At 49.5% G+C, this 21,919-nt stretch overlaps 1 protein-coding gene across 1 annotated transcript; it reads right to left on the reverse strand.

The window, feature by feature from the left end:
* Nucleotides 1-1,977: 1,977 nt before the first annotated feature.
* On the reverse strand, nucleotides 1,978-21,839 carry STK11IP (serine/threonine kinase 11 interacting protein). Its single transcript, XM_069781210.1, has 24 exons — nucleotides 21,603-21,839; nucleotides 21,303-21,505; nucleotides 19,145-19,219; nucleotides 18,734-18,829; nucleotides 17,675-17,782; nucleotides 17,396-17,467; nucleotides 16,276-16,405; nucleotides 15,988-16,091; nucleotides 15,258-15,347; nucleotides 14,171-14,212; nucleotides 13,496-13,663; nucleotides 13,110-13,191; nucleotides 12,636-13,001; nucleotides 12,264-12,454; nucleotides 11,211-11,321; nucleotides 10,224-10,419; nucleotides 8,221-8,715; nucleotides 6,597-6,712; nucleotides 6,308-6,405; nucleotides 5,938-6,116; nucleotides 5,617-5,701; nucleotides 5,042-5,124; nucleotides 3,286-3,512; nucleotides 1,978-2,961 (listed from the first exon to the last, which is right to left on the reverse strand). The coding sequence occupies exons 1-24, from the start codon at nucleotides 21,655-21,657 to the stop codon at nucleotides 2,821-2,823; spliced, it is 3,513 nt and encodes a 1,170-aa protein (XP_069637311.1). The 5' UTR covers nucleotides 21,658-21,839; the 3' UTR covers nucleotides 1,978-2,820.
* Nucleotides 21,840-21,919: the final 80 nt, after the last annotated feature.

Genomic DNA, 21,919 nt, shown 5'->3' on the forward strand with positions numbered 1-21,919 from the left:
AACCAGGACAAAACCCTAAGGGAAAACAAAGCAAGTGTTTCATGAAGAGGCAGGAGACAGGTTGTGGCAGCACTCCCACGTGAGCTTCCCTGTCAGTGGCTGGAGGAATGCAGAAGAGCAGGGAGCTTTAATGGGACCAAGAGGCTAACGCTGAGCTGAGGGCACAGACCTTCAGAGATGTGGCAAGGAGCAGAAGCAAATGAGTAGTCACTTCTGCAGTAAAAACTGGGAAGAGCTTAAGAAGAGCTATGGACAGGAACACAGCTGAAACCTTTGGTTCTGGCAGTCCACACTTTGTTGGGCCCCTCAACACATAGCCAGACATGCATGGCAGAGCAAAGGTGGAGCTCGACTGAGATGGAAAAAGCAAGCTCCAGCGATGGGCTTTCTCAGGGGATCAGCTTAGGCAGAAGAGACATCGATGAGCTGGTCCAATAAGTCCAATTTTGACCCTTGCCCTTTGTGAAAAATGCAGCTATAGAAGATGAAGACAGAACTTAAACAAGCTCCTTAAATGGCAAGATGAAGACAGAAAACCCTTACTGGTCTTTACCGGCTCAGCTCTCGGACTCCTTCTCCCAGACAAAGTGCTAGGTGCTGGCAGCACTCCCACTGAGCTCACTCTCACTTGCAGTCTGAGATCGCTCCAAAGGAACGGAGAGCAGCAGCCATATGCCCATTTAGGAAGAGGGGAGAAAGTGGAATCCATTGTGACATCTGCCTCAAGACAGTATAGATCTTGTCAATCAAGTCTATAGAAGGCTAGATAAAAATATCAGCCACTGCAGGCCTTCAGCAATTCAACTGCTTCTGGAAGTGACAGGAGAAAAGTCTAATCGTACAGCGATTCCAAGGAAGCATCTAACAGTGTGCTGCAAGGTGGCGTTCGGACCACTACAAAGTATGGAAACTGAACTTCCCGCTTTCCTAAGGCTATGAGGATGGCATAGCTGGGTTTGAGCAGGGAGAGAAACTTTATCTCATCTCTCCAGGTGAAACTGGAGCAGCGGGATGCTGCAGGACCCAGTCACTGTTGTTTTCTAGCTGACAGAAACTGAAGCCACAGACACCGACTTCGGGTATGCGGAAAGTTTGGATGTTGTACAGACTGTTGCAAAGAGCTGCCATACTCAGTATCCAGAGAAAACAGGCATCAGGTCACTGAATGACAAATACGTGTCTTTAAAGAAATGAAGATCACTTCGACATGAAATAGAGGTTTTGTCACTAAGGATTCAGCAGTCAGAAAACTTGCCCTGAAACTGTGGGCTGAACACTCATAACAAGACAGAGACACTGCTCTGCAAAAAGCAACCATCAGTAAAAGTCCCTACTTGGGGTATCAGATCCCACCTGGCAGCACCTTAATGTAACAGTTCCATTTCTACTCACCCCCACAGGGAGCTTCAGCTGCATCAAAACACTACACACAGCACCTCCAGTTGCTCCTCACTGGGCAGAGACAGTGTGCAGAGACCCCGTGACACGGCAAGCCCAGGCCAGGCAACAGCATTTTCTGAGCTGCATGTAACTCTGCGCAGGAGAGGTTGAGACAAGGTAAAGCTTGGTACAGGGAAGAACCTAAGGGCAGGTATTCCCACCTCCACAGCCACAGCAGCCACAGCTCCTGTGAGAGGCATGCTTCTGAGGACCTGTACAGCCAGTAAGCAACTTGCTGGGGCTGGGAGCCCACAGGATGCTCACTTGAGGGCAACTGTCACAGGAGAACACCACAATCAGTACCTGCTGTCAGTCTAATCCTGTGTGGGCCTTGTTCCTTGGTTGCTGCTTGGGAGCCAGCCAGGTGGAGAAGATTAGTCTAGCAGCCCATCAGCATCCACCCGGAACAGGAGGGGGAGAATGGCTCGAAACTTGTGAGATGTTGGGGAACCCTTGAGGCTGCTGCAAAGCTAGTATGCAAGACCATACAAAGACATTACAGCAGTGCAAGAGGATGAAACAAGGAAAATGTGACAATTCAATAAATATAAGCTTTTATTACAATAGAAAATAGTAAAACATGTTAAAATAGACTCTTGCTTTTGGACTGCTCAGAAAAGCCTAAGCCTCACTTTTACTTACCAGTGCCCACCCAGGGTCCTGACCCCTAAGTGATGAGCAACACATTTCTGTGCTAAGACCCTCACAGCTCCTCCCTCCCCAGTGACAGTGAAAGACTACAGCAGCAGACTGAGCCATGTCCCGCCAGGCAGGTGGGTAAGGGCTCTCTGTGGGCTTATTAGTACAACATGCCTCATCCCCTTGTGCAATCAGGCTCCTGTTTGAAGCAGGCAGCTTTAAGGAAGCCATGGACAAGAGGGAGGGGGAGGAAAAGAAAAAAAAAAAAATCAGCAGCAGATAATGGCAGCTGTTCTGAGACAGCTATGAAGGCAGCAAATAGACCTGCAAGAAAGACCACTGCACCCAACTGCCTCTGGCCTGCTGTTTGCCTAGTACCACTGCATGTCCCACTGAACATGCTGTCGTCTGGTTCCCTTCTTCCTTCAGTGACACTCCATATGACCCTGAAGGATACTAGCAGACACTGCCAAGTTAAAACTCTGTGTAGCTTATGCAGTATTACAGGGAACATCCTCCACCTCCTTCTTCCATGGCCAACCCAGTGCAAGTGACTGACTGTGCAGTCTGGACCACCGTGTGCTCCCCTCCTCCTCACCAAAAAGGGCCAGGGGCAAGAGTAGAGTAGAAAGCAGAGGCCACAGGACAGCAAGGTCATATGGGAGTGGGAAACACTTGTGCATCACTGCCAGCACAGCAGCACTCTCGACTCCCAGTTCTGCCTGCCTACAGCCGGCAAGCTCACTCCAGTCCCTCATACACAGCCTTCCGTAGCTCGATCGAGAACATCTCCTCCCAGGGCCTGCGGATCCACTCCACCAGCTCTACCAGGAGCTCAGGGCATTCTGTACGGATGTGCCAAGTGCTCTCCACCTTCAGCACCTGGGAGGGAGGAAAGAGAGGAAGGTGGATGAGCAGAGCCTAGCCTAAAAGGCACTGATCAGCACTGAGCCGCTATTCCCCAGTGCAGCTGCCAGCTCCTCCCAATTCCTAAGTGCCATCCTCCTCCCTCTCTGCTGCCAGCCGTGGAAGTGTCCCTGCATGACTTTTGTACAGCAGCAATTCACTGTGCTCCCCTGCCTCTGTAGTGCAAGGTCCCAGGTTAGGATGGGAGATGACAGCCCCAAGACACTCTTGGCAGGAACAGGGTCTGAGCACAATCCAGCCCCCAGCATCTTGCATGCCCCATGACCACCTCCTGGTTACCTCATCATAAAGCATCAGCTTGATGTCACAAGGACAGAGGCGATAGGTTATGACATTGCTAATACTGCTGATCGGTTGCTTCTCCTTCAATTGGATGTTGCTCCTAGGAGGCGTTTCTGCCTCATGGTCTGCATCCAAGGAGGGCTGCACCTGCCACTGGTGATTCTCCTCCAGCAGAAACAGCATGCTTCGGGTGCTCAGCAGGGTCACAGGGAAAGCAGATGCCCCTAAAAGGATATGAGGGAATAGGAGAGGCTTTGCTGAGAGCCTGAGTCACCACAGAACCAGCTTTACTTTCCATTCCTCCCCTAGGGAAATCCTTTCCAGCAACAGTAACTGGGTGAACAGCCTTATCCAGCTTCCTGACTGAAGAGGTGGAGCAGGGTAGCTAAATGTGGCTGGGCTTGACCAGTTTATCCAAGTTCACTGCAGGAGCATGCATATGAAAGACCACCACCCAGCAGGCATTGTCCAGCCTATGTCCTCGTCCAGCCTATGTCCTCATGTGAAGCAGGAAAAGACACTTGAGTCCTTGGACCTCTTAAACAGCACTTTACTACTCCTTAGTTAAAAGTCAGCAGCTCCAGCTAAAAGGCTGCCTTTTTTGGCCTCAATTCATCTGGCTGCAGATATCTGATGGTTGGAACAGAGATCACACACATAAAGTTTAATACCAAGTTGGGATGTGTCGTAAGTATGGCAGGAAGCAAATTAGGTTTGATAAACTGTAGGGACCATAAATATCATCCAGCTGATTTCAGTGGATGCAAATGAAAGACACTAGAACTTGGGAATAAGTCAGATGCACAGAAATAGGGAACGACTAGTAGAACTGGCTGAGGTCACAGGGGATCGCAAGCTGCTACAGCAACACGTTGCTTTTCTCATCATATCTCGCTCTTGGGAATTAGTAGGAATATCAGAAATGGGATGTTTAATTAGTCCTGTCTACTTGGCAACAAGGCCTCAGCTGGAACTGTGTCCAGTTTTGGGCACCATACTCTAAAAAAGGAGAAAACTGTAGAGTAAGAAAAACTCATCTGAAGTTCTCCCTCCCACAGACTATTTGTTCAGCTTGAGGAGACCAATAAACATACTTCCCACAGATTCCTTCTGATTCTCATTCTCTCATACCTCCACAATGGCCAATGGTGAACAAGGGTGCAAAAGCAGTAACAAATTGGTCAGAATTTGATGAACAGCTATGTTAATTTTTTTCTGTGTCCCAAGCCAAGATGACACTGGAATAATTCACTGAAGACTCAAATCCCAGGTTTAGCACATTTGGCCCTCAGCAAGCCCTGGAACAGAACTTGATGGGCTCCAGCAGGCTGCTCCTGTCCTACTGTCTTGGGTTCCAGACACCAGCTTCTGTTTTCCCAAACCGAGGAGCCTTTCAGCTCCTCACACAAACCAACTGTGGGTATGACCCCTCAGCTCAGGGCAATGACCCAGCCCTTAGATAATCTCCAGCTTCTCAGAAACTGTTCTGAATTGTCACCAAACTTTGGGTGCAAGACCAACTGCTCCCTAGAGCCTGGACTTCCATGCAGAAAAGGGCTGGGAGACTCACTGGATATACAGGAAGAAGCATATTGCTATTCTACACATCTCAACGCTAAAAAAAGAGCCCTCACCCATGCCCCTGGACAGACCAATGGCCCGGCTCTTCTCCCACAGACTGTATGCTAAAAACACCAGCATGTAAGCACACAGCACAAGGTGTGGGACACCTGGCCACTGAGATCTCCTGTACCTTGGATCAGGTAGGCCAGCAGGTAGAAGAAACAAGTGTCATCTGCAGCTGCAGAATCTGTGGTCTTGGAGTCCAGCAGAGGCCTGGAGGAGATACAACAGTGGGCTGATCAAGGAAGCACTCTGTTTGCAGTCTAGGTTTGCTGTGAGCTAGCTACTGTTCACTGTCCTCTTGGGGAAGGGAGGGACCCATCTCTTCCAGATGTTGCAAAATTCCTCTCTCTCCTGTTACTCTACCTACCACCCTGCCAGTTAGGAACCAAATGCTTCTTGCAAGGGAGGAGGCTGCCCTATGCCTCCCCCTTTTCCTCCCTCCATTACATTCTGTTCAGTCTCCTCCAGGAGAGCTGGAGTTGCCCTGCCTGGCTCAGTCCATGACACCCCTTTGCCTGCTCACCCCCTGTGCACCAGCCACCTGAGCCAGCTGCCTTAAACTTGTAATGTAGGCCTGGCTGCTGCTCCAATAGTGCCTCTTCCTGTGCTGCCCCGTTTTGAGCACTACGCTTCCCAGGCACTGCTGGAAAAGCACACATCCTCTTCTATCTGAAACCCCAACGTCTCAGAAGCTGTCCTTACCATAGCCAATGTTGTGGATTCATTTCCACAGTGGGGATTTCCTTCACCTTACTCCTGTGCTTAGCAGGTAGCTCTTGCATGAGATCTAAAGAGGGGGAGAAGGTAGACATCTTTTATTACAAGCCCAAGGGCAGTATGTTCTCTAGTCTACAGAGAGGCACTGGAAGCTATGATGCCAGTGGGGTTCTACCCCAACTTTTTTCTGAGTGGCAAGAAGAGAATTTCCAACATACATCCAACTACAGCTCTCCTGGTAGCTCTCCAAGAACCAATCTTCCAAAATCCTCTTCCCCCTGGCCCCCACCACAGCTCTACTCTTACATGTCAGGGTCTGCAGGAACTGGTCACAGCAGCTTTGGTTCCGGATCAGCAGGTTGTAGGACGCTTTTGGGTTCTCAAACTCCATTCGCAAGCTCTGGTGGCAGAGTCCCACTTCCAGATGGGAAATATCAGACAGGTAGTGAGAGTCGTTCTTCTTCAGCCAGTCTGCAGGTTGTCCCCTAATCACAGAGCACAGCCGTCAGCTGCAGCAGGCTGCCCCATCTCCTCTCCCACATCAGACTGCAGCAGGGGGGTTTCCCAGAAGAGCCTTTGCATGTCACCACACCTCCAGGGTAAGGCTAGCACAGGCTGGCACTACCCAGCGCTCACAGCCTTGCTGCAGGGTCTCACTTGCCACCATTCTCCTCACCTGATAGCTCCAGTGACTTCCAGCACATAAATCTTGAGATCAGAAGCAACCAGGATTGAGAGGAACTCTCCTTGACGGCCAAACTTCACCATGACCACCTAGAGCACAGAGAGGGTGGGTCATAGCACTGGCCTGCCCCTTGCCAGCCCACCCATGGGAAGGACTGACTCCAATACACTTCAGCTCCCTTCACACCCCACAGTCTCTGGGATGCCACCCCAGAGCAGAATTTGAACGGTGGCAAGAAGGATAGCCAAGGAGCTGTAGGAGTGGCGCTGCGGGAGCTCACCTTGAGGAAGCACTGGAATTCCTCAGCATTCTCCTCAAAAACCTCCATATCCAGATACAGCTTCAGGCGATGATCCACGGAACGGAAGTCCCTCACATTCAGGATGCTGTTTACAGCTGAGGAGAGCCAAGGGTGGGATTAGCACTCTGCCCACTGACCAGATGCTGCCTAAGCACGCAGACTGGCACCAGCACAGCAGTGTCACACCCTCTGCACACCTGCTCCCATCAAGTCTCTCCTCAAGAAAAAGGGCCAAAGTCAGGGCTTTCCAGGCCACAGGTCTCAATGGGGAGACTGCATGAGGGGACTCCATCACTCCAACACTTGCTTCTTCAGATATACAAAGCTTTGGTCTAACCCATCTTCAACTTATGCTCAGCTGTTTAGTCACAGGAGGACACTGTTTTGCTGCCAAATTTGGCAGGAGGGCAGTTCTTTATCACAAAGCCAGAAATACATTTCTCATTTCAGCTGGTGTCAGCTCAGGTCAACTTTTTAAACTCTTGACTTCGACTGTGGTGAGGCTAAAGGGGACTGAGGAAGACACCAATAAAACTGCTTAAGAATATAATTAGGTTTGTCATGCAATTATATGACTAAGTAATTTATACAGTAGCCATGATACTGCCCGAGAGTACACACTCCCCAGCTGAGCCTGTTTTCCATCAGAAACACTACACTAGTCAACTTCTTAGCAGGAACTTTTTCATGGGCTCAGTTTTAAATTGGGACCTTGAGATATAACCCAAAAGAACAGATGGCTTTACTTCTCACACTTCAAGTGTACAAGACTGAATATGGCAATCCTAAACACTGGTCCTATACCAACTCCTCTTCAGAGCCACAGCAGTATCAAAAGTCTAGGGGAGATCTCTATAGATTGAGAAGCTGATGGGTTTGCAAATCAGGACTAGACTGCAGTTGCAGTAGAGTCACTTGGTGGGCTGGACCAGATAACCTCCATAGATCCTGTCTAACTTCAGTTATTCTGTAAATCACAAGCCAATGCCCAAGAAAAGGCAGTCTGCTACATCAGAAATCCAAGGCCCTTCACAAAAAGCATTTGTGGACATCCTAGTAACTGCTATCTTGCACAATAGCCCTCACAGCCAGCACAGAGTCTCTTCTTTCGGACTGGCTTTGTCATCTGAAGCTCACAAAAGACCACTGAGGAAAGCACAAGTAACTGTAGATCCACAAAACACAGCCTCCTACAAACACACCAGCCTCACACTGCACTTAAGCCAGAGAATAAATACAGAGAAATTGTGCATGCTATTCTCCAAAGGTAACACTCCGGCTGGCAGCTCACTGGTGCTGCAGGAACCCAGTGTGCCTGTAACTGAGTAGTGCAGCTCCCAGAACAAGACCCTATTACTCAGAGTCTGAGCAATACTAGGCATTAGGAGCTGACTCAGTTTTTCCCTACCTTCAGGCGTGAGGATTGAACAGAGAGGGGAAAGAAAAAACTCTGCTCACAAGAACAGTGTTCACTGCTACTCGTGCTTGATGACCCCCTCCCTCCCCTTTAAACAGGAGGCAGTGCACCCTGCAAGCACCAGTGATAAAGCCCAACACCAAGCTGTGCAGACCCCTAAACCCTGCACAGCTCCTACATACTCACAGGGACTGAGATTCCATGTTTCCTCAGACTCAGAGTTCAGAGAGAGCTGGGAAGGAGTGGGCCCACGAGAAACACTGTAACGGTAGCTCCCCATCAAGCTGCCCCCATTGGTGTCTGTGTGGCTGAGGGACAAGTACTGGCTCTTCATGCCCAGCTCCTTCTTCCCACAGCCCCCATCTGAACTGCGGGAGCTGGAATGGAGAGTGCCGTCGTGCTCGCCACTCAGCTCCGGGGTCCTGGTGCTGTTGCTGGTATCCATCTCCGAGCTGTCCTCCCCACCGATGTAAAACTTCCCACTCTCACTGGCCAGGGCAGGTGGTTCCTCTGGGCCCTCCTGCTGGCTGCCTCCCTCCAGGACAGAGTCTGACAGGTCCTCACTCGTGCTGTCGGGGCCAGGTGGCAAAGGTGTGCTGGAGCACGCCTCTGAAGGCAAGATGACCACATGGTCACTGGAACAACTGGGACAGGCTATGGGCTCACCATCTGCTGCAGCATCTGTGGAAGATTTCGTTAGGGATAAAGAAAAACTAGAACAGCTCTCCCCCAACAAGATTCTACTTTTTTTTTTCCCCCCTCTGCAAACCACAAACCATCCCTTTCAAAGTAGACAATATTTATAGTCCGACTTGAGCAGCTTGCTGAACAACTCTGTTCAGAATCATATCCTACACACCTCCTCTCACGAATCAATGAGAAATTCTGGATCAGTGCCAACATCCACCCTAAATAGCTCTGCTCAGATTTAGGGTGACCAGTGTGTGCTGTAGTTGCAACCAAAACTACATCAGGGCTTTATCTCATGACTTCCCTCGACTTCGTGTCCACAAGTGCTCACCTAACCTTTGAAGCCTAAGCTCATGACCAGTCTATCCAACCTTCCTTAGCCACCTCCATCCCCAGCTTGGTTTATCCTCCAGCCAGCCAAACCACAAGCATGCCGTGTTCCTTCTCCAGCTGTCCTCATCCCTCCTGACCCCAATTCCTGATGCTCCACCCACACCACAGCAGACTCCCAGCTGGATCTTGGGACTCCCACTACCCTGGCAGGGGGGAGAAAGTGTCTTGGGGTGGAAAAAAATGCTGCAGCCAGGACAGCACCTCTGCCCTCACTGTAGTACTTCAATGCCAGGATACTTCATCAAATGAGCAGCATCTTCTGAGCTGAGGCTGGGCACTCCCCGCTTCAAATACAAACTGAGCTTTGAAAAACTTAGGAATCATAAGGCACCTATTCAGCACTAGCCATGTCTCAGCCAAAATACCACATCTAGTTTCAGACACCCAAAGAAAAATGTGGACAAATGGGAAAGAGTACAAAGGAGACCAGCAAGAATAACTGCATTGTATGAGATATGACTGACAAGCAAATTATCTAGGGAGTTGAGCTTATTTAGTCTAGAGGACAGAAGACAGGACTAGTCATGGGGGGACAACAATGGCCCTCAAGTGCAAAGAAAGGAATAAATCATTCCCCAAAAGGGAAGCAAGAGTGGGCTTAAGATGACAGCAAGTGAGACTTAGGTTAGGGTTCTGGTGGTTTTTCTGGTGTCTAACAGCCCAAGTTTTACCTGAAATACTGGAGAAGATTCCCCAGAAGCCTCTGTTAGCAAAAGCCCTTTAGAACAAATTAGTCTCTGTGGCAGAACTGACCACAGTTTCAACAGGAGAGACTACATGACCTTTAATGCCTCTCCCAGACTTCAGATTTCTGTGGACGATCTGCAGTTTTCAACACCCCTATGTTCTCCTAGACCCCAGGACACCCACAACAGGGGCGCCGTTTGCTTAACCTTGAAACAGTGGCTTATTCCTGCCAGTGAACAAGGCAGGTTCTTCCCAGTCCAAGTGGGCCAAGTGAGAATACATACCACAACAGGTTTAAATTCCAGTACAGCCAAGGCATCACCCTCTCCTATACATTCCACGCTCTGCACCACAGCTGCCATTCCGGCAGTCTGCCTAGGGCATTAGAAAGCATCCTTTTTCTGGGCACTGCATCCTACCTTGACTTGAGGCAACTAAGGTCTCCAGGATTTTGGCATCTCCAACCTCTGAAGGATAGGGAACTTGATGCCAGGGAGCCAGGGACTGCGAAAATTCCTGCTTGCATTTCAGGCACTGGAGCTTCGTGGATCCCTTTTCCTGGTCCTGATTTCGCCGATTCTCCTCAACAGCTGGGGACAACACTTCAAGGACACACTAGAAGTAGTAACACAGGGAAAAGAGTGCTAGCAGGCAGCTATAACCATCCTAATCCAAAGCAAGCCTCTGACATCAGCAAGTCTCCTCACATGCCTCATTACAGCATTTCAGAGTGCAAGGGGTGCAGGGCCACTTCCCAGCTAACAGCCAGTCTGTGCAGGACTTGCCAAGGGCACAGAGCTTCACTGCAGAAGACCAAGAGAACCTGTTTTAGCAAGTTTCTGCCTTGTACCTACTTATTGACAGGCTCTCCCTGGAACGCTAGTCTCAAAGGTCCCATCTATATGTGCCTTCTCTGTAACACAACTTGTTTTAATGTACTTAAACAACAGCACCTCAAGAAAAATACTTAGATTTGAGACTAGAGTCACTACAGCAGCTGCGCAGACCAGAGTTGCCACTGACGCTCTCACTGTCCAGAGGCTAAGTACAGGCTAGTGCATCACTCAGCAGCCAGGAAACATTATGTTGCACATGCACAACAAGTAAGGATTGCTAACTTGGCTACTAACTTTTCTTCCCAAGAGGGAGAAAACTGCAGGACCTTCTCCTTGACAGCACCCTTTATGCTCCAGGATCTCCACTGCCCATGGACATGCTCACAGGGCCCTCCACAGGTCATCTGTGGAGCAGCATAAAACCTGAGCTTACAAGCCAGACATGGGCTGCCACAGAGCAGCAGATGGGCATGTGCTCTGAGAACAGGGGCCCAGTGCTGGCTGGAAGAATTCAGTGTCTTCCAGTAACACTGCCCCCCTCCCCAGGCTTCCCCCTCTAGCCTCCCCTACCTGTAGACACTGCTCAGGGCAGTCGTCAAGCACCACATATCTGCGCTTCTGCCGGTCCTTGCGAATGTAGCTGAAGTGCAATGTGAGGACAGGGAAAACTCGCTCCAAGTCCTACAGGAGAGAGAAAACACCAGTTCTAGAAAGGAGGTGCAGCATCAGTATACAGACTGCATTTGTTTGCAACCAGCTGAAACGTGGCCATACAAGCACTTAATTTAGTAAGCCCTGAGTAGCCCTCCATAGCTGACAGCATTTGGGAGCCTGGTAAAATGGGCATAAACAAATAAATAAATAAAAACAAGCTCATAAGTGCTGAGGACAACAGTAAGTTTCAAGGCCCAGAACAAAGCATTTCAAACAAAACACCTTTTCATGAAGGTATTACAGAAGAATATCAAGCCACAAACATTCAAGAGGTACAAGGGCAGGAAGAAAAAATGAATTGGAGCTTTTGGGGAAAACAGTATTAGAGAAGCCAGTGAATATGTCCATCCACACACTGAATGTTAAAATTCTACCATGAAGAAAAAGAGATTTCCAAACTCCCTTTCTAAAGAACCACAAAAGCAAAATAGGGCTGGGAGTGCTAAAGCATGCACCTAGAGCAGATGGAAAACCACCCACTGAGCTACCAGTAGCTTTCTAAACATCACACTAGGCTCAGTGCTGCACTGCCTAAGAAAAAGTGCAATCCACAAACAGTCCTCCAAGGCCAGGGCGATATCGCAGAAAGGAATGGATGGGAAGGAGGTCTTGAGACTTCTCCTCTTGAGAAGTCTCTCATTTCTGTGCACTGGAACAAGTCTAGTCACTGTCTTTTTCACTCCAGCTTTGGAACAGAATTGGTGCTGGCTTCTGCTGCAGTATCACAGGTACTCTAAGCAATACAGATGCTGTTAGATACACATGCATTGGGTGGAAGAGATGCTCAATCAATCAGGCTTTGCAGGAGGTAGGAAAAGACCTGCAGGGTACTCTGACAGAAGCCCAAATCCAGAATGCTGGCCCATGCAGTGAGTAAGATCCAAAGGCTCATACAGAGGCATAACTCACCATCCTCTTCCAGTTCATCTCAGAGGTCTCCACCTTCTGCAGGCACTTCAGCTCCAGCTTGTGGAGGACTCTGGCAGCCTTCAGTTCCACCTCAATCACATGCTTAGCTGTGACTCGCAGGAAGATCCAGTCTGGCTCTGGGTCCCCTTCATCTTCTATTTGGCTCACCAGCACTGGCTGGCAAAGGTCCACTGCCAAACAAGACACAGTAGAGGTCAGTACACACAGCAGGCCTTCAAGCCTGCTTGGCCCAAGTCCTTAGAATTCCCACAATACTGGGCAGCACGATAAAGCTTCAGGGATATCACATTTGATCCACCTATTCTATCGTCACCCAAGCCCTCAAACATAACAGTGAAAGGACCTGTTTACCTTCTGGCTTCTCCTCTTCTTCCTCCCCCAGCATTAGCTCATCTGCCTGCTCTTCTCCTCTCTGTTCTCCTTCCACAGGCTCATCCAGCTGCACTTCAGGCTCTTCCTCCTTCTCAGTATCATCCAAAGGAGGAGAGGACTCCTTCTGGCATACTGGGGGTTTTACTTGCTCTGGGTCAGAGCTCTCACTCTGCAAGTCCATTGCAGCAGGTCTGCCTGCTATGTCATCTGCAGAACGGCTACGGCAGATGACAGGCACTTGGTCATGCTCCTCCAGGTGTCTCTTGTACTGCAGCCAGTCAACACCAAAGCGATCTCTGAAGCTGTCCAAGCGCTTCATCTCCTTCTGATGCTGTAGTACCAGACCTGCAGAGAGAAAACTTGGGAAATATGAAAATAGTCACCACGCCAGAGCACTTCTCTGACTGTGGGCAGTTCAGCTGCTGTGTTACTGAGGAAGAAGGCAAGCCTCACCAGCAGAGAGAGGTAAAGTCTGGGGCTCACGTTCTGTGTCACTGGGCTCTGAAATGCTCGCTCTGCGCACTTTGACTTTTCCCTGGAACAAATACGGTAAGAACAGTTGGGAGGCACCAGAACAACCAAAACAGCATCTGATGAGAGGCTCTGCCAAGCTGAAGGGTTCATAGCTGTTACAGTGCAGAAGCATGCTATGAAACATTTGTCACCATGTATCAAGACTGACGTTAAGCCCAGCTCCTTCCCAACACACAGCAGCATAGAGGCTCGCTACCACACAGTCAGTACAAGACCACATCCCACTGCACGAGGCTTTCACATCAAGGCAGCCCCTTCACCCAACATGCCAGCTATGTGGTTAAGAAACTATCTCAGTCGCAGACCTTGCTTTTCTTCCGAGGGAGCCTGACAGCCATGTTCTCCGCTGGTGACTGACTGTCGCTGAAGTCTGCAGCACAGGAACTGTCCAGAGCACTGCGGTCCAGTGCAGTCTTCTCTGAGGTAGAAGTGTGGATGGACTGTGACACACTTTGCACAAGTCTTGGCAGGTGCTAAAGCCAGAAGAAGAGAACGCTGCCAGCTGAGTGCAAAGGGGAGACAAGGTAACCAGGCCACAACTCAGGCTGACAACCTCCCTGCCCCTCACCCCAAACTTTCACCATTTCAGTGGAAGTGGTGACAACAGAACCTGCCTGGTTGACTAGATTGTTTATCAAGACCATTCCGATTTAACTCAATCTCTGCCTTTCTTAAAAACAACTAATGGGAAACCGATAACTGTTTGTCTTGCTGAGATGTAATTCAAGCATCAAACACCAGATAGTACCTGAAGAGGAAACAGGCAAGGCTCCAAGTTCTGCAAAGCTGCACAGGACAGAATAAGTTACACTGGCCAGTCCCAAAGATTACTAGGAATCAGCATGGACTGAGCCAAAATGAACTGTATCAAAGAGTCAAGGCAGTCCATACAGATTTAATGGGACACATGACAATGCAAAAACCTGTCAGAGTTCCCACTCCCAAAGCCAGTAAGATCAGTTTACAGCAATTGTACTTACCATTAGGTCCGAGGAAGAGAGTGGCTCCCCATCCAAGAGGAACTGTAATTAGAGACCCATTTGCAATCAAATTCCATTTGGCTGGCACATACTCAGGACAATATCTGCTGACTCCTATTCCCCTTCAGGCCACCCTAGGGTTGGGATCCCTGGCACAAAACTGCAAAGACTACCAGAAACAACTCTGTTCCTGCCTATCCATCACTCCTTAGTTGTAGCTACCTGACCTAATAGCATATAAGGCCAGAAGGGACCATTGTGGTTTTCCTGTTTACAGACTTTATGACTGCCAGAAACATATCCAAGACAGTTCACGGAAGAGATACAATAGATTATTCTGCAACAACCCATGAATTGTTTTGAGAGGTCCTTACTTTCACCTCAAAGCTTGTACCCTACTTTTAGCTTGAGTCTACCTAGCTTCCAGTAACTTGAGCTCAGTGAAAGCTTGTTCCAAGATGCAGTTTGAAGACAATGAATCCAGCCATTTGCCACTAATATGAAGGGCAGACCAGCTCCGGAACACCTCTGACCATCAGCAAGCAAATTTACTTTGCTAAATTGCCAGAAAGCTGTCTTTGCCATCTTCTTTATTTAAAATCAGATTACCAAGAATTGACCTAAGAGTGCAAGGAAAACAGTGATGACATCTAGCTGAGAGCAGAGTTATGGGGAGAAAGAGGTGGCCATGGCTGCCAAAGAAGTATGCAATCAGGCAAGGTGGGCCAAGACAGTGAGTTCCTTCTTTGCAAAGTCCAGCTACATAGTCACTATCTAGCAGGAACAAAGTAAAGTTTTGGGACCATCACTGAGCAAAACTGATGAAGTAGACAGTGAAGACATATTAAGATCTGAGGTCTTGCAAACCTGTATTCAACTCTCTCTGCCCTGGCCAGCACACCACATAAAAATTTAAGGATAAACTACTCTACCTGGAAAAAAAAAAACAACCCACAAAACAATCACCACTTATACCACTGGAATAAATGTTTAGGCTTATGAAATTATTTCCCCACATTTGCCCCTGAGTGTCAGAACACCTTATGCCTTCGACAGCAGGGGCAGAAGGCACATGGCTAATACTCACATTGGAGGAGGCTGCCCTGGGAGACAGATGCACAAGGGTTGCAGATCGGTGGTTTTGGTGGAACCATAATGGGTTTCCCTCTAAATGCAGCTGGGTGGGGGAAATAGAGAAATTGTTATTAGAAGCAATATTCTATACCCCGACCTAATCTGCCTGCAGGGTCCAGGCTTTCTTCTTGCCTCAGGAAATTTCCTTGCAGTGGAATGGTGATCAAGCCAGGAGAGGACTAAGCTTTTACAATGCTTCCTGAAATTTGTTCAGCAAATAGAGAAGGAAATTAAAGTACTTCCTACTCATGCCCCTAAATCATTAGGAGCTTTTTCAGTACTGACTCTGAGAAGCGTTGAGAGAACAGTCCTTTGCAGGCTATCTTCCTTCACAAGCACTACAGTGACTGTGGTTATCCTCCTTCAGACTTCGCTGAACACACAAATCCACAACAGGATCAGGGGAGGATCTTTACTGAACTTGGCAGTGTTAAAATTGGAAAGGGGGAGCAAGGAGGTGGGGATGAATATATGGAACAAGGTTAGCTTGAGCAGGGGTCAGCGAAAATGAAGGCTGAAATACAGGTGTCTCTCCAAGGCTCCCCCATCAGCTTCCCACATTAAAATTAAAGGCTCAAGAGTTGAGTTGATCTTTCAAAACTCTCTTCTTACCACACAGTCTCCACCTTGCACTGCTGACCATGAGATCTCTAACCTACCAACCCATCAGCCTTTGTGCTTACTTTTTTTACACAGTGCAGAGTGGACAATGGTGCCAACTGGGTATGTTCCAGCAGGAGGTTATAGGCCACATCCAGGTGCTGCAGATTCACTAGCTGTTCAACCCCTGCAAACAAAGCAAGAAGCCATCAGCACACTAGAAGACATAACTTAGGAACCTCCCACCTACCCCTCTCCCTCAGAATTGAACCCTAGCAAAAATAGCTGTGTCCAAGATTTCAAGTTCTGTTCTTCCTTGAGGAAGAGAGAAAGGCCTCAAACTCAGAAACGCTCCTCCCTTGTGGGCTCACCATTAATGCTGTCAAGCTCATTGCTGCGCAGGATCAGAGTCACCAGCTTGGATCGGCTGAAGATACCAAGGTTTGGCACCTTGGACAGGAAGTTATAAGCCAGATTGAGGTACTCTAGTTCTGTAAGGGTCTGTTCAGAGAGAAGAGCAGCACCAGATCAATTGGGACCTTAGCTCAAAGCCTGATCTTGAATTCAAGACAGGGCACTAGCTCCCACCATTTTTTTCAACCCGCCAAGGTCAACCAACAAGTGAGTTTAAGACTATTTCTGCAGCAAGACTTTGATGTTCACATTTGGTGTGGTTTGTCTAGGGGCACTCAGCATGACCTAACTGCTTCACAAAATTGCTAGGAGCAGCTTTCTGCTTCTTCATCAACTTCAACGCAACACACGAAGGGACTGGATCTCCTGCCCCAGCAAAAGGACTGAACTACCAAAAGAAGCCCTTTCTTACTTTTGCAAAGATGATGGTGAATGATACATTGTGAGCCACACCAAATCCATGAAAAGCTGTTTCACAGCTTCTCTTAAAAGAAGCAGATCCAGCCCAGCAGAGCATGGATTTTATTGCCATTCCCCAGAGACCCACACACCACTGTGACAGACTACCACCTTTCTAAAATAACTGACAGGGGATTTCTGAGAGTGAGAAAGAAATGCTACTGGCAGTCTGAACAAACCGAACAGCAAGTCTCTACAGCCCCATGCCCGGCTACATAATGTCCACCTGTTACACAGATTACAGTGAAGTTTTGGCCACAATGGAATGCATACTGCATGTGCGACTGTATGTACAGTGTACACTGTACGTATCGCTGTATTTATCACTTGGCCACACTGGAGTGCCAAGTGATACATACAGTGACACATACAGCTAACTTTCCTGTCTTAGAGTGGATGAGGAACACTACCTTCTCTGCCTCAGTGGCACAGGGACTGCACGTACAGGACAACAGTTTCAAGGCTGCAAGCACTAGCTCTAAATCACATGCCTGCTGGGCTATGTCTCCAATTTCTTTTGTTATACTTCACGTAGCAGGCACATGGTCAATGAAAACAGCACTTTAGCAGAGTCCTCTCCATACAAGGAAACTCCGGTGCTCAGCCCAAGATACTCACCGTTAAATAGTGCTCACAATCCTGGATCTTGTTGTGACTCAAATCCAAGATTCTCAGAGCATTCAGTAATTGCTGAAGGACAAAAAGATACTAGATAAGATCCTACAAATGTCTCCACCGAAGCATGGAAACCCTGTCCTGCTGGGAGAGGCCAGCAAAATTAACACTGCCTACTCCCTCCCACCCAGACCTAGCAGCATCAGTAAAGGAGTGCCCAGTTCCTGGCCGTGACCATCTCCTCTCTTCCTCTCAGTCACACAGGAAGGATGCCCAACTCACCAGTGAGTCATCCAAGGCAGTGATCGAGTTGTAGCTGAAGTTCACAGTCTGCAATTCCAACCACGGGAGAGCACAGCTCAGATCTCCACCACATGCTGAAATTATTTCCTAGGAAGAAGTGAGGAACCATTCCTTGATGAGTACTAGCTGTTACAGTAACAGCAGATGAACACAGGAGAACAGCTAGTCTAGAACAATGTTGGCATATTGTGCCTTATAGACCCTGCCTTGCCTGGACTGCCAATGACTTTCAGGTCACTGATTCAAGTATTTTGAGGTGGTGGGAAATCCACAGCTAGATATTTAGAAAGAAGGGGAGATGCTTTTGCTTCCTACACTCAAGTGGCAATAGTTAACCTAACATGTTACAATTTGTAGGCTCTGAACACTAAGCACAAAGATTCATGCTAACAAAACCTTTTTCAAACCTCTATCAAACCAGAAGATACACATGCCCTGGCCAAACAACCTGTGCTCTGGCAGACAAAAGCAGCTTCAAAGCACTCCCTACCATCAGCCCATTCCCCAGCAGGCAGTTGCTTCTGTGCCACAGACAGAAGCCCAGAGCCCCACGCCTAGCACAGCCCACGCTACTCAGTTCTCTGCAGCTGGAGCTTGCCTTCCTGTCTCAGAAACCCGCTGGGCACCAGTGCAGGTAAGACACTGGGGCACAGCATTCCCTCTGACAGTCAGTTCTGATTTAAGGCTGCCGAGGTACGATGAAATAAATGTTGATCAGCTGCAGGTCTTTGAACATGGAAACAGCCAGACACACAGAACAGTCAGACCTAGCTGGTACAAATATTGGCTGGAGCCAGAATTTCTCAAGCAACTAAAAAGGAGACTACAGAGCACACATGTATCCAGCCAGGGAATACTTCAACACTGTTTGAGTCAGGAGTAGGATCCCAGAACAGGGAAGGGAGAAAATGCCATATAAAATATGGATTGATAAGATGGTTAATGCTGTCTCCTACATTCTTCCCTGTGTGAAGGGCTGTAGTATCAAGACAGCCTTTCTCCTCCAATTTTCCCCACAAGCTGTGTAGAGACACTCACCTCCAGTGTACTGATACATTTGCAACAGGTTAGAGATTCCAGCTGAGAATAGACAAATCGCAGTCCCCTGAGGCAGTGTGGAGGGACAGACCTCAACTGCAGCAGTGAGGAGAAAGTAAGGACAACATACATCAAAATATTACAGCGTAAGAGCAGCTGCCATCCCAAGCCCATCTCTGCAAGGGATCTCCCATTTCCCTGCTGGACCCTGCCTCCCTCCCTAACACTCCAGCCTTTGCTCATATCCAAGCTTCACCTCAAGCAAGTGTTGCAGGAGTTTAGACTTAGCCTTCTAGGGAAGCCACAAGAGCCTACCCAGGTTTTAGGAGAAGAGGCATTCTGCAACCACAAAACTAAGTCAAGAAAAGCCAAACAGCAAGACTCAAAGTCAGTTCTGCCTCCTATACTTACTTCCAGATGCCGGAGGGACTTGAAAGGGAAGATCTTCACAGCAGATTGCAAAACACAGTTTGGAACATGAATGAGCTAGAGAAATCAGAAAAGAAGTCTCATGTCAAGCTCGATTTGTGCTGCAATACTGCCCTCCCGATGCACCAACCGCAGCACCTTGAACAGGCCCGCCCCTCCAGCTCGGGTGTTCACTAACAAGCTCTTCCCTGATGCTGGTATCAGCACCGTCTCCTGGCCCTGTAGTTCAATAAAGGTCAAACAGAAAAGCATGTTAGCTAGCACAAGACCACAGTCTGCCAGACCATAGAGCTCCTTTTCTTCTCCCCTGCCGACGTGGCTTCACCACTTTCAGAACCACAGTGAGGTCTGACAACTGGATTCCTCATCAGCCACCACTAACAAATCTACTAAACAGAGACAAATCTAACTGCTGGAGCTATGTTTATTGAGCAACTGAGCTGAACTAGCACACTGGTGGGAGGTGTGCATGTGCATTTCACTAGAACAGGCCAAATAAGGCAAATCACAAGCAGATACAATGGAAAACAGAGTTGGTCTCCAGACACTGTCAGCATTAGACTGAGGTACCTGCAAACCTCCTTTTTGCATTCTGGAGTTCAGCCACAGGCTCTTTCACCACAGGGTAGTTAGGCTGTGTTCATGTACCACAAAGCAGCTTATTAAACCCAGCTTCTTATGCTTTCTACGGACAGTGCATAAACAGTATTTCAGCCAAAGTGAGTAATGAAGTAGTTAACGTTTCCACTGCAGACATCAGAGTACAACTGCAGAGACCATCTCTGCCAGCTACATCCACGTTCACGCAGAAGTGACTCATCAGGTGCAGAACAGACATCCCAAGGCCTCATCACCACTACCGCTTCCACAGTTACAGCCCTGGCAGTGATGAATCACTGCCCACTGCCTGCCAGCACTAATGCAGCGTGTTGAACAGGACCATTTGTAGGGGAAGCTTGCACTGGGAAGCTCCGATGATCAGTTTTAGCAAAGTTTATTTCAGATGCCATCCTTGCTCTGTGCCCTGACTGTCTCCTCTCTCTCCACTGTCTTAAGTATCTCATCGGGCTGATATAAATTATTAGTTTCTCCAAGCAAACCAGTTACTGCACCACAATGGGTAGCTTCTCCTTCTTTACAGGCTTGTTACAGGAAGAGCCCATTTTTTGGGTAACACAAGCACTCACCACAACATCCTCCTGACAGCGGCATCCCTCCCCAGCTCCTCCTGCCAGGGGACCCGTGTCTCTCCACAGGCACTGGGCCCCACTCCAATCTCCACCTTCAGCACACTGCTACGAGACCCTCCCAACAACATTCAGATGATCTCTCCAATCAGTCTCATACAGAAAACACTTTATAAGGCATCGCAGGCTGTAGTGCTCAGCCACAACACCTCCTGAGCACCACTGTGGAACCTAAGAACAGCTTGCTAATTCCCCTTCCCCTTTCAGGCCCATTTCACCTCTACCACCCCCCCCCCAGCAGTGCCAAGTATAACCACGTGCAGCCTTGTAACACATGCAGCCTTTCAAAAAGCCCTCTGATGAATCCCTAGCTCTGTACTTTATTACAGCCTCCTCAAAGTTAACGAGGACACATTACTAGCAGTATCTCATGCTGTGAAACAGATCGACCAGAACCACTGCCCAGGCAGGAGCATGTAAAACTCAGAAATAAGAAGCAGAAGGGCTCAGAGTAGTGGGTGTAAATACCCCGGCTCTGCTGCCTTGTGCAGATCAATCATCATTACTCAGGGAGCACTCAGCTGCGCTCAGCTGCCAGATACTGCCTGAATTGCTCAGGCATTTCAGGAAATAATCATTTTCCCAACAACGTCAACACCTTACCAAGGTCAGAACATAATTAACCCCTGCTGCCCCTGTTTTTAGCTCTGAAAAACTTTCCGCTGAGTCGCATGGCTGATCCTAGATGAAGTAGCTACACAGTATTGTGCTGAACTACGACTCCATGCAACAGCCCCGTGAGAGCTATCCGACCCACGGAGCATGCACACAAGGCAGGGTCAATGGGCACCAAAGGAGGCCACTCTGGAGCAGGGAGCTGCGCCTGCCACCTCCACTGGCCGGCCTTGCAGTACCCCCGGCCTCTCACCCCCCCGGCCACGGCAGGTACGGACCTTCAGGGAGTGAGTCTTCTGCAGGACGTCGAAGAGGAACTGTGCCTGGAGGATAGCGGCGGTCTCGGCGGGGTGCGAGGGTAGGGCCACGAAACCCCGGTTCTGGTTGCGGGAGCCCAGGTGTTGCTCGAAGACCTGCGTGAGGTGCTGCAGGGTGGGGGTGAGCAGCGTCAGCGTGCTGGAGCCGTCCAGGACGAGGTCCCCTGCAGACAAGGGGAAGGACGGGCCGGGCCGTGAGCGCTGCTCCCCCCTCCGCCGGAGCCTTCACCCCGGCCCGGCCCAGCGGGGCCCGCCACTCACCCGCGTCCTGCAGCAGCCGCGCCAGGCCGCGCACCAGCGTGTCCGCCGCCGCCATCTGCAGGGGGGAAGGCCGAGGCGGCGGAGGCCGAGGTGACCGCGGCCCGGCCCGGGCCGGCTCGGCTGGTCCCGTCCCGTCCCGCAACGCCGCCGGCCCCTCGCACTTCCGCGTTACCACAGAGACGCGCCCTTACGCCGCGCCAGCGAGGCGGCCGCGGCGGCTAGAGCGCCACCGCTTACATCCGGTTGCCATGGAGCCCGCCCCAGCGTCCCCCTCCCGCCCGGCGGGGCCCGCGCCCCCCGCCCCGCCGCCGCCGCCG

This window comes from Haliaeetus albicilla, chromosome 4 (genome assembly GCF_947461875.1).
Source record: "Haliaeetus albicilla chromosome 4, bHalAlb1.1, whole genome shotgun sequence".
In the NCBI taxonomy this organism is placed as follows: Eukaryota; Metazoa; Chordata; class Aves; order Accipitriformes; family Accipitridae; genus Haliaeetus; species Haliaeetus albicilla.

Excerpts from the sequence above, each read along its gene's own strand:
- STK11IP (XM_069781210.1), bottom strand. The coding sequence starts at position 21,657 with ATGGCGGCGGCGGACACGCTGGTGCGCGGCCTGGCGCGGCTGCTGCAG. Across the intron at positions 6,406-6,596 it reads AATTCCAGTGCTTCCTCAAG|GTGGTCATGGTGAAGTTTGG; the intron begins GTGAGCTCCCGC and ends TCTGTGCTCTAG. Across the intron at positions 6,117-6,307 it reads GAAGTCACTGGAGCTATCAG|GGGACAACCTGCAGACTGGC; the intron begins GTGAGGAGAATG and ends CTCTGTGATTAG.